The 12,493-nt window shown below is 43.5% G+C and overlaps 1 protein-coding gene across 1 annotated transcript in view; it reads right to left on the minus strand.

Moving 5' to 3' along the window:
• The window catches only part of Arhgef28 (Rho guanine nucleotide exchange factor 28), a 216,730-nt gene that overhangs the window by 145,267 nt on the left and 58,970 nt on the right, over positions 1-12,493 (minus strand). The window contains exons 5-6 of the mRNA XM_048368428.1: positions 10,341-10,521; positions 5,108-5,177 (exon numbers count right to left, since the gene is read on the minus strand). Coding sequence (XP_048224385.1) covers positions 5,108-5,177; positions 10,341-10,521 — 251 coding nt within the window. The remainder of the gene's footprint in view (positions 1-5,107; positions 5,178-10,340; positions 10,522-12,493) is intronic.

The following is a 12,493-nucleotide window of genomic DNA, read 5'->3' on the forward strand; positions in this document are numbered from 1 at the left end:
AAATGTGAGAGGTGATTGATGGGGGAAGCCAATAAACTACAGGCTAGTGACACAAAAGTTGAAGCAGCCTTATCACACAGATGGTTGCTTTTAACTTTTACAAAAGAACATACAGGGGTGATGGGTGTTGTAATCATTCTTGACTGGCTCCCTGAAGAGTAGACGCCAGACAACATTAGCTTCTGAAACAGCATCAAGAACTGCAGTGGGATAGTGGAAGTATGGATGATCTCACATCATTCAAAATGACTATGAATACTTTGGAAAATGCCTCCCTAGACTCCTCCCCCCAATACAATGCTGACCGACACAGACAGGTGACTGTGGAAAAGCAGGAAGAGCCAGGAGACACGAGGAACCACGACACTCTCCAAGGGACCCACAGAACCAGACAGAAGGGTGATCAGTGAAACTGGAGACCTGTGGGGTTAGACAAGGCTACAAAGGTTTCCAGGCCACTTCTTGATTTCCTAGACTCTATGCCACTTTAAATGCATCTGGATCTCCAATGTGGGTTTCATGTACCGCACTTTCTACTTGTTTGACCAAGGAATCCTCATTTTTCACATCTTCTAAAACTAGCGTGAATGACAGTGCTCTTTAGAAAACCCTAGGGTGGTTTATGCCTCTTCTCCTAGCTACTCAGGAGGTGGAGATCTGAGGATCACAGCTTGAAGCCAGTCCAGGCAGGAAAGTGCTACAACTCTTATCTCCAATTAACCATCAAAATACTCAGAAGAGGAGCTCTGGCTTAAGTAGTAGAGTGCCAGCCTTGAACAAAAAAGCTAAGGGACAGTGCTCAGGCTCTGAGTGCAATCCCCAGTAGCAACACACACACACACACACACACACACACACACACACACACACAGCAGAGCACTTGTGGATTTTAGCTACTCAAGAGGCTGAGATCTGAGGACTGTGGTTGAAAGCCAGCCTATGTGGAAAAGTCCATGAGACTCTACCTCTAACCACTAAAACGCCAGAAGTGAAGGTGTGGCTCAAGTGGCGGAGTTCTAGCCTTCAGAAAAAAGATTTTTAAAAGCCCAGAGAAAACACAGAACCTGAGTTCAAGCCCAAGCCCCAGGACTGACACAAGTATACACACATGTGAACACACACACACACACACACACACACATCCTAGGGTGGGGAGAACAAATAAGGACAAGAAGACAAGGAAAAGAGGGAACCCGTTTATGGATTCATAAATACCAATGACTACCTTATAAACCTAAACATATTAAAAATGAGATAACTTAAGCCATTTAATTCATTTTTTAAAAAAAATTCCTAGTATTCTGGGAGTGTGATTACAATCATGAAATTATGAAAGCATAATTCCTGGTTCACAGGAATACTAAGAATAAAATCACTGCCAGACTCACGAGTACAGCAAAATAAATTTCTAGGCTCATGTTACTTACAGTCCTTTAACCTGTGATAACTATACACACAAGTTTAGGCTCTCTCCCACTACCTGTTGTCCCAGAAGGAACAGCAAAACATAATCTATTTAAGAATCTTCTAGTGGATCTAGATAGCATTAAAATAAATGAATGAAAGAGGATACTCTTAGCTGGGCACTGTGGCTCACACCTGAAATCCTAGCTACTCAGGAGCCTGAGATCTGAGGATCACAGTTTGAAGCAAGGCCAGGCTGGCTATCTCCAATTAATCACCAGAAAACTGGACATAGCACTGTGGTCCACAGTGGCAGAGTGCTAGCCTTGAGAAATAAAGCTCGGGGCCTGAGTTCAAGCCCTGTGACCAACCAAAACAGATGCACTGATGCTCACTGTTTTGTTCTTCCATAGAAGGCTCATGGGCTCCTGAATGGTCTATAAGAGCAGTTATTTTCGCTCTGGTTGGATGCTGCCCTCTGCTGGAATGTACACAGTTATCAGTATTCTTTCAAGGGTAGAAAAAAATAAAGCATGGTGTAGAATGTCTATAAAATACACACATCAGTTATTCGGAAGTAGGGGATCTGAGACTCTATCCAAGTCTCTTCATACTGTTTTGTTGCAGACCCTTTGCTGCAGTACTTTCAACAGCCCCCTGGCTAGTCCCCAGCTTTCTTGCATAGTCCCTCAAATCCATTCTCCATACTCCCATCATACTACACCTCTAAAATAAAGATCTGGTTTAATTATTAGACATAGCTCCCTGCATGGAGCTGTCTAAGCCCTGCCAACCTGCCTGCTTTCAAAGCTACATTCCTAGTATGCACAAATGGATGCTCACACGTACACATGCGCACACACTTTTATTCCAGGACTGCAAAATGACCTACATTTCTCCCATAGCAACGTCGGGCTCAGGACTCTGCATGGACATGTGTTTCCGCTGTCTGAAAGCCTTTCCCTCACAGCTCGAGGAAGATTTCCTTGCCCTTCTGCTGCCCAGTAGGTAGCATTTCACAGTGCCGTTTCCAAACAGCTCCTAGAGGAGTTAGCATGCTCTGCTGTGCCGATTTGTTTTCCTGCCCCAAGCCCGCCCTATGAGCTCCTGAAGCACAGCATTTAAAAAATACAAGTACTGATTTTTTTTTTTGTTCTACAGTAGTTTGAAAGAGAATTATAATAAGGGAAGATACGGGACAGTCTTTTATAAGTTAGGAAAGCATAAGGGTAGAATAAGAAACAAGAGTGATATATACAAATGGAGTCCACAGTGCTTTCGGAACTTATCACTGCTGGGCCAGAAAATTAGCTCTAAGGTTTGGGGTTTTTTTTCTCTTTTTTAATCAGCCAAGAAGAACTGAGAAATCTGATCAGTTACAGTTAAAACAGTAAAAGTGGGCCACGTGCTTATTAGGCCCTGACCCAAGACCAGAAGAAGTTTCTGGTAGAGACATTCCAGGATCCGGGATGGACAGGCCTCCCTCCACACAGCAGAGAGCAACAAGGCGACTCCCAAGGCCCCCAGGGTGCAGTCTGTATGGTGCCTCGGATCCTCAGCAACTTGCTAGCTACTTCCTCTCCAATACCACTTTCTAACCAACCTGTGGGCAAAGAATCTAAGGTTACACCACAGGACACCTACAAAGCAATTATTCCCCGTTGCCTATTCAAAGCAGAATCCGCTGCTTACATGATGAACAGGGGCTGTTTCTTATCCTTGCTCCATGACCTCTGCATTCAGACATCTGCAAGTTATCTGCATTCAGACATCTGGGTCTCAGCTCCCTCCGACCAATGTTCCTTTCCATTAATGAAGATTGTACAATGTCCCTCATTATCTCCAAATTAAGGTAACTAGTAATTATACCTCCCCAGATATATATAACCCTCTCTTTGCACATAATTTCATACTTGATCTTAACCAAAAGACAAAGAAATAATCACACAAAATTTCAAACTGTTAAATCAATATAATATCCTAGTTAAAAGTAGAACAAGCTGGACACCAGTGGCTCACACCTGTAATCCTAGCTACTCAGGAGACTGAGATCTGAGGACCGTGGCTCAAGGCTAAGACTAGGCAGGAAAGTCCATGAGACTCTAATCACCTATCAACCAACAACAAAAAACAAAAGCTAAAAGTGGAACTGTGGCTCAAGTGGTAGAATGCTAGCTTTGAGCTTAAGGACAACACCCAGGCCAGGTCCTAAGTTCAAGCCTCCGGAACATTCCTCCTTGTTTCCCTCTCCTGCCTCACCTTGCACGAGAGAGAGAGAGAGAGAGAGAGAGAGAGAGAGAGAGAGAGAGAGAAAGAGAGAGAGATATCAAAAGGAAAGTAACTGATAGCAAGATATTTACAATTCAACACAGAAAGCACTATTCCTAATATCACAGAAGATACAATGATGTGGTTAGACTTTTGCAACTCCTTGATTAAGTGGGCAGGGGGAGGTATATCTGAATCCATTCCAGAACGCCCCCTCGAAAAAAATTAGGAATTTCCAAAACATGGAGGCAAAGAGTGCTTCCTAGAACGAAAAGCAGGTTTGTTTTGAGACTTTCTAACAAACCCGACTTATTTGTTAGAGAAAAAGGACAAGCGTGAATTGCTGCAAAGACTGCATACCCAGATCAAGTGCCAGTTGTAAAAACACTGAAGAATGATGACACCTCCACTAGTCGCTGGGTGCTATGGGATAAGAAATCTCTCTGTGTGAGCAGAACTGTGCTTTCAGCAAGGGAGTCAGCTGTATTTGACCTACTAGAAATCCCACAAGCAACCGGTAATCTCAAATTCTAAATTCCAGGGGGACTGCCCACCCCCTAACTCCTCTCCTTCTTTCTGTGAGATTTAGAACTAAAGACTGAACTCGGAACCTCACATTTGCTAGGCAAGTACTCAAGGGTTGAGCCATAAACCCAGTCCTTTTGATTTTAGTTTGTTTTTCAGATAAGAGTCTCATGCTTTTGCCTGGGTTGGCCTCAGACTTCAACCCTCCTACCTCCACCTTCCTGAATAGCTGGGACTACAGGTATACAACAAACATCTTCCTAACTTTTTTTCTGGTCCTGAGGCTTGAACTCTGGGCCTGGGCTTTGTCCCTCGGCTTTTGTGCTCAGCGATGGTGCTCTACCACTTGAGCCACAGCTCCACTTCCAACTTTCTGTGGTTAACTGGAGGTAAGCGTCTCACGGTCTTGTCTGTCCAAGCTGGCTTTGAACCACGATCCTCAGATCTCAGCCTCCTGAGTAGCTAGGATTACAGGTGTGAGCCACTGGTGCCCAGCTATCTTCATAACTCCTGAAGCTCCTCCTTAAAACCCTACTCACCCTACACAGAAAAAGAGTTTTACAATGATTGAAAGAGAAGCAAAACAATAACACAACAGAAGGATGGAATGAATAAACAAACTAAGTTTTCGAATGAGGAGAACAATGTGTTAGGAGAATGCTCAGAAGATTAGGAAAGTCAGGTCCTGGCCCAGACCCAGTACATGGCACTAAGTAAACGCTACTTGAGTGGAAGGGGGAAACAGACAGTAAATAGTGTTTGAGCCTATCAGAATATTCAGGGGCTTTATTGGCCCCCTGACCCTGGATCTTGCCCCCAGTTCCTGCTTTGCTTGACAATGTGTTGTCACAGACTGACCGGTCAGTGCTGCACGTTCTGGGTTCCCAGGATGTGGAAGGAACATTCTTACCTTCTTCAGTTTCTGCAGCTCCGGAGGGCATAGTTGGTAGTTGTCCTGGCTGGACTTCTTGCTCAAGAGCCTAAGAAAGGGAGATAGAGAAATGAATGAATGAGTGAATGAATGAATGAATAGCACTGAAAACCATTTGAGGCTTCCAATATGCAAGAACCACGACACACACACACACACACACACACACACACACACACACACGTACGTACAATCAAGAATGTCACAGCTAAGAAGGTTGGGAAGAAAGGGGGGGGGGTAAAAAAGAAAATGTTAAGAAAGCACACAGCAAGTGCCCCCAGAATAACAAGGAAAGTGGTCAGGAGAAACACAGAAACGGTCGACCAGACTGTCCCTGCCACGAATCCTTAGCTTTTCTGCAAGTCAAAACCAGAAGATTCTCAAGAGATGCGATGGATAAATCAGAAAGCGCACAGAGATTCCTGAGGTCACTCATGTATGGACTCCTCGCCCACCTGGAGCGCCCTCTATCCATACTCTAGGACAAAGGGATGCAGGAGGACCAGATGAGGGACCAGACCGTGGCCACAGGCACCATCTAGGTCAGAACAGAAAGCTGGCACAAACTGGCTCAGGCTTTCCTTGGCTGGGAGCTACGCTGGTAAGCCTTTGTCCTTAGAGAAAAGCTACCCTCTGAGACCCTCCATATTTCCTCTTCTGCTTCTATTAGCCACTGAAAATGTGAAGAATTACAATGATGGGTTGATGTTCCAAATGTTAAAAGAGCCCAAGATGGCATTAGTATGTGTTCTAGGATACATCTTTAGCCACATGGGGATAGAGGGAGGTAACCACCCAATTGATGTGGCCCCTTGAATCTTACCAGAAATAATATTAAGGCTAGGAGATCACATGCCTCACTCTGAACATTTCAGAATCTCTCCTCTCTCTCTCTGTCTCTCTCTCTGTCTCTGTGTCTCTCTCTCTAAGGTCCCCATGTCATTGCACAATTAGGTGGAGACAGAGCAGGGCCATATTGAAAGGTACCAAGAGAATTTCAGCATGGGGTCCTGGGGTGGGAAGAATGGCCACCATGCAGATATTCCTCTGCCTCACATTGGCTTGGGGTCAGTATTGACCTGGAACCCTTTGCCTTTCAATGAGGAAGGTGGCCAAGGCTATGCAGGGACAAAAAGGCATCAAGATGCTGGTTTCTGATTACAACACAAAAACCTGAAATAAAATGCTGATATTTCTAAGTGGGAGATATAAAAGCTTGACTTTTTTCACCATTAAGTAATTTCAGTTGCAACTTTAGAAAATTTAAATTTCCTAGTTGTCTGACTAATTTTAGCTCAGTTCAAAACCTAAATTATCAACATTCTGATTAATCGAAAAGTCTTTACTATGATGAAATAATTAAACAATAACTCACAGCCCAATAAAATAATTACCAGAAAATGGGTACTCAGGGAAGGGGATAAATGAAGAAAGAAAGAGGGGATAATACAATCCTAAAATAGCTAAGAGTTTGCCTATTGTGGCTTGTGGTATATCTTAGTAGTATTTTATGAGAGACCTGAGTTCAGTTCCAGAAAGAAAGAGAGAGAAAGAAGGAAGGGAGGGCGGGACAGAGGGAGGGAGGGAGGAAGGGAGGGAGGGAGGGAGGGAGGAGGAAAGAAGGGAGGGAGGGAGGGAGGGAGGGAAGGAGGAAGAGAGGGAGGGAAGGAGGAAAGGAGGGAGGGAGGGAGGGAGGGAGGGAGGGAGGGAGGGAGGGAGAAAGGGAGGGAGGGAGAGAGGGAGGAAGGGAAGAAGAAAGGAAGGAAGGAAGGAAGGAAGGAAGGAAGGAAGGAAGGAAGGAAGGAAGGAAGGAAGGAAGGAAGGGAGGGAGGGAGGGAGGGAGGGAGGGAGGGAGGGAGGGAGAAAGGGAGGGAGGGAGAGAGGGAGGAAGGGAAGAAGAAAGGAAGGAAGGAAGGAAGGAAGGAAGGAAGGAAGGAAGGAAGGAAGGAAGGAAGGGAGGGAGGGAGGGAGGGAAGGAGGGAGGGAGGGAAAGAGGGAAAGAGAGAGGGAAAGAGAGAGGGAAAGAGAGAGGGAAGGAGGGAGGGAGGAAGAAAACAAAGAGAAAAAAGAAAAAAGGAAGGGAGAAAGAAGGAGGGAAGGAGAAAGGGAGGGAGGATGGGAAGGGAAAGAGGAAGAGAGGGAGGGAAGAGAGAAGAGAAGAAAAAAGAAGGAAGAAATAAGGAGAAAAGACAGAAGAGATGAGAGGAAGAGGGGAGGAAGGAAAAGAAGAAGACAATCCAATCTTTAAAATTACTTAGTATCTGTCTTTATAGTGTGGGTGGTTGTCGCCAATAGGACATTTTCTTTTAGTGTTTATGATGACTTGTCATGTCACCACTGGTAAAATATGGAGTGAAAAAAGGACACCTTCACAGTTGTGAGCGGGCGCTGCTGACAGAGGCTGGTGAGCGGCTCTGGTGTGCGCCCAGGCAAGCTAGGGCTTCTGCAGCCCGGCTGCACTGTGGCTGGGGCAGGCCGGCAGTGCCAGGCCTGAGACACAGTCTGTCTGCGTGAGCGGACTGAGCATGGGCTGGGGTCCAGACAGCACCAGTCAGTCTCAGAGCCCCGCCGACAGCTGTCAGATAAAGAGAGACTTTTGACCTGTAAGGCTCAGAAGAGCAAGAGTTCTTCTTGTCTTTTTCTCCTTCTCCATCTCCTTCCTGGTGCTTTCCTTCCTACTTTCTTTAGTTCATTGAGCCAGAATCTCACATTGTAGCCCAGCCTGGCTTCGAACTCATGATTTTACTACCTCAGCCTCCCAAGTGCTAGGATGAGAGACATGTATGACCAAGCTCAACCTCAAATGAATACTTTCTATACAGAGTCTGTATCACCTCATAAGATTTAATACTCAGTTTGCAAATCTTTAGCATGGAGAATTTATACAATAATTATGACTTATACTTAATACATAACTAAGAAAGATGTACAACCAACAATTTTAAACTCAAAAGCACTAGCAAGTCATTTTTTCAGGCTAGTCAGAATGAATGACTTTGGAAGGCAAGAGGAATCTCCACCTGTTCCTTCCCTCCAGGTCTTCCAGCTCACCACTCAGTTACATATCTTGAAGTTGGAAAGCAGAGAAAAGTGTTGGAACAGAAAGTCATTCCATTTTAACTGATTCTCTGATCAATGATTTTCATGAAATGAAAACCTTAGGGTGTCTCCATTTGGTCTTCAGTATTACAACGTCCACTATAATAAACTATTGAAGTTAGATTGTATTGTCGTCCATGTTCTCCCAAGTCATCAATGTTACCTCAGTGCATATGAGATGCCACACACGCAGCCTACTCAGCGGAAGAGTCCACGGCGGTGCAAATGCCAGTGTGTGGTTGCACTAGAGCTTGTTCTAGTCTATTCAGGAATCCAGTCACCCAGTGCCATGCTTCAGTCCTGGTCTCTTCTGAGACCAGGCACATTACCTAGCTATTTCCCTCTAGGGCACCTTCTGAAACAACTGCAAAGCAGGCAACAAGCCACAATCACCACCACTTGGTGCTTTAGTGAGAAACCACAGTGATGGCTGAAGTTTTAGTGTCGTTTCATTTCATTACTTAACGATACTGGGGATTGAACTCAGGGCCTCTTTCACTTGAGCCGTACCCGGAAAACTTCTGTTTCTTCTCTCTAACTTTGCCTTGGCTGGTCCCCCTTGTCTCTGTGTCACAAGTGGCTGGGATGGACAGATGGTGTGTCACCACACCCGGTTAGGTTTCAGTATCTTCAAAACACAAGAATCTTGCAGCAAAATCCTCATTTTTACTTACTATATATAATACGGTGCCAGAAAATAAAAATAAAATTCCCAGCAGAGGTAGTTCATACTCAGAAGAACATGTTTATTTTAATTGCTTAAATAAAAGTTCATATTCGACAAGACAGTAATAGCAGTCATTTGATAGATTAATTGTTTGAGTTAAATTTTTAGCTAAATAATATGACACAAACACAACATATAGAAGCAAAAACGATGACACGTGGCAAGGTCCATTTCCTAAGCTGACTTTTACACCTATTCCAAAGTCTGTACAGCTACAAAACTTGTACTTTCCTGCTGATGTGCTTGAGAACCCAGGACAGTGAGTCCGTTTTACCTTGACCAGTGTCTACTTGACTGCCCGATCCCTGTATAATAAGAGGATTTGTATGTGTGTGTATGAGTGTGTGTGGGTGCACACACACACGTGCACGCCAGTCCTGGGGCTCGGACTCAGAGCCTGGGTGCCGTTCCTGAGCTTTTTTTGCTCAAGGCTCATGCTCTACCACTTGAGCTACAGCTCAATTTTCTGAGGGTTCTTAATGGGAGATAAAGTCTCACTGAGTTTCCTGTCCAGACTGGCTTTGAATCATGATCCTCAGATCTCAGCCTCCTGAGTAGCTAGGAATAGGGGCACACACCACGGGTGCCTAGTTGAGTTTCCTTAGTACTAATTACATCCATGTACTAAATACATGTACTAAATAGTACTTAGTACTAAATACATCCATGGTCTTACTATTTTTTCAGAGTCTAAATAACAATTATGATAATAATTCATGTGAGACTTCTTAACCCTGAGATGGACATGCATTGATAACCCTCAAGCCTGGCATACGAGCCTCGCTGGGAGCTGTAAAACTCTTTAGAAAAGGACTGAGTCCTTCCCTGTTTCTAGTTGCATATGGGAACAAAAGTTTAATATACCTAAGCCATAAGAAATCCCAAGGAAAAAAAGGAATCCCAAGAGCAGATTTTGTACATGTAAAATAGCCCTAAATGTAACTGCTTTAGATAAGAATTATAATATAGACAAGAAATACGGAGAAAACTACTAATATTAGAATATTACAACCCAACTGTGGAAAGCCGAGGGTGGTAGTGCAGGTCTGTAGTCCCAGCCCTTGAGAAGCAGAGGCAGGATTGTCTCAAAAGGAAGAGTCACAACCAAACCCGAGTAGGGCTGGCTCAGAAATATAAGAGAAACAAGAATTTATAAACCCTACTTGTCCTGCTGCCAAAATATATCAGAATCTTCATGGCTCTAACACAATTTGTAATTCCATGTGCCCCAAGATTTTCATTAGGAAAATAACTGCAACCCTCTCCCCCCACCCCACCCCCAACAACTCCCCCTAGCCAAAAAAAAAAAAAAAAAAAAAAAAAGGACCCTCCAAATTCGTGCTTGGAGCCATGCAGTACTGTATGCTGGAATAACTGGGCACCAACCTTGACAAGAGAGGCTCTATCCCAAAAGTACTTCCGGAAGAGTTTAATATCTGTCTCGAGCAAGTGTTCGGCTGTGTGGTTCAGGGTGAGAGTGAGCGTTTGTGACGGGTGGATGAACCGCAGGGAGGCATCTTCGCTGAGCCACAGCCGGGAGCAGCCGGGGGAACCCTCGCCCCGAAAGCTGAAACGACACAAGTCAGACCCCACACACAGCTTCCCACATGCCAGCGCCCACAGCCCAGTTCCTTCCTCTCCCGCCAGGACAGACCCAGCTGGCAAAATGGTCCCTTGAAAGCCACCTCTATGCCACAAACGCGTTAGACATTGTAAACCGATCCTAGTCACACCATTTTTCCTCATAGAGTACAGGGCTACATACTTTAAAAGCTTATCTAAATAATGAAGCAGTACTGATTTTTAAACACGTAAATTTACCTCCATATTTCACTCTCCTTTTAACCCGAAGAGACACCTCTCCCTTCAATGGGGCACATGGAGAACCAATTAGCTGGCTGCCAAGCATTTATTGGGTGATTGCAGTGGAAAACAGACATGATCTCCAGGGAGCCTCGTGAGGCTGGATGTTACAAACAAGTGAGAGATTCATAACACACCAGCACCACTGTTACAAATTGCTTTCTCATGCAAACTAAAATGCGCATAAATTTGATCATGTGGCCTTCTTGAATGTACTCATTAAAAAGGAATGATATTCCGAAACTAGATTTTTGAATACACATTTCTGTTCTGTTCTGTCTTGGCTAGGAATGATTACCTATGTATTAGCTCTATGTAGCCTTCCTGGTTAGCATCATGGTATTCTGGATGGCTTATAAGGCCATGCAAAGCAACAGGAAGGATCCCTCAGGAGAAAAGGATGGAAGTACAGTGGGCTGTCATATCCCAACAGATTGTTTCCAAATTCCTTGCCTCACAGAACCAGCGAAGTACCTCTTTCTTCTTCGATGTGACCTCATTTGGTTAATGAGAGTTTGCTCTACAAGCAGTATGCAACTTACTCTGGTTTGACTAGGGATGTTTTAGCTTTACAATGGGGCAGAAACTATAAGACTTCTTTGGAAATAATAATACAAAGTTTGAATTTATATATTTCCTAGGCCCACGATAGAAAACACTTGATAGTGGGGTAAGGCAGTGAGCCTCCTCCCTAGTCAGTCATGAATCATGAAGATAAACAACTGATATTGTGCTCTACCACGGACTTTATTACTAAGTTATGGTGCTTGGTAGGTTAGGTATAGTAAATCCATTTTCAACTGAGGATATTTTCAACGTATAACATGCCCCTGAGGACATTTCTATTATGAGCCAGAGAGCATCTGTACTTTCATTGAAATACATATTATCCCTATTACTTGGAGTGTTAAAGAGTGCTTTGTACTCTAAGACATAGAGAACATCCCCAAACTTTTCATACTAATTATTGACAATAACTCCAGAAAGTTTCAGAAAATGAGTCCCTGTGCCGACTGAAAACCACAAAGGTGAATGGGATAAGAGGCCAAACCAACTGTGCATTTTCAATAAGGAAGTGGCTTGCTCCTTTGTTTATGGTCATCTGATCAGATGAGAAAAAGCACTATTTCCCACAATTTTACTTCTAATGAATTGAATCAAATTAATCATATTAAGTTCCATGAGCCAAATTTTTTTTAAAAATTCCATCGTGGAAGATACATCATATAACAATGCCCTAACAATAATTAACATCTATGTAGTGCTTTGTAGTTTGCAATTTACTTTTCCTTTTATATTTAGTATTTTACTTCATGATAACATATTTGGTATTTTACTATATGATAACATAAGAAAATCGCTATATATGAGTCTTCTTTTCATAGGCTAAGAATGACTGATCTGAAACATTGGAAATAAACAATAAGACATTTGCTAGTTATTGAAAGCGTTGATATCATCATCACAGAGAAATTTATCATTAACAAATCATTTCCTTTATATTATTTTCACTAAACCCTAAGTACCATCTCTTTATACTATTTTCACTAAACCCTAAGTTCCATCTTATTGGCTAAATAGTATCACAGAGTTTGCCAGTCATTGATTCAACTATAATTCATATTCTTTCCATGAAAATGATGGGTTTGGCACTGTGCTAGGAAATAGTTCAACGG

The sequence above is a fragment of the Perognathus longimembris genome, chromosome 19 (assembly GCF_023159225.1).
Source record: "Perognathus longimembris pacificus isolate PPM17 chromosome 19, ASM2315922v1, whole genome shotgun sequence".
Classification (NCBI taxonomy): Eukaryota; Metazoa; Chordata; class Mammalia; order Rodentia; family Heteromyidae; genus Perognathus; species Perognathus longimembris.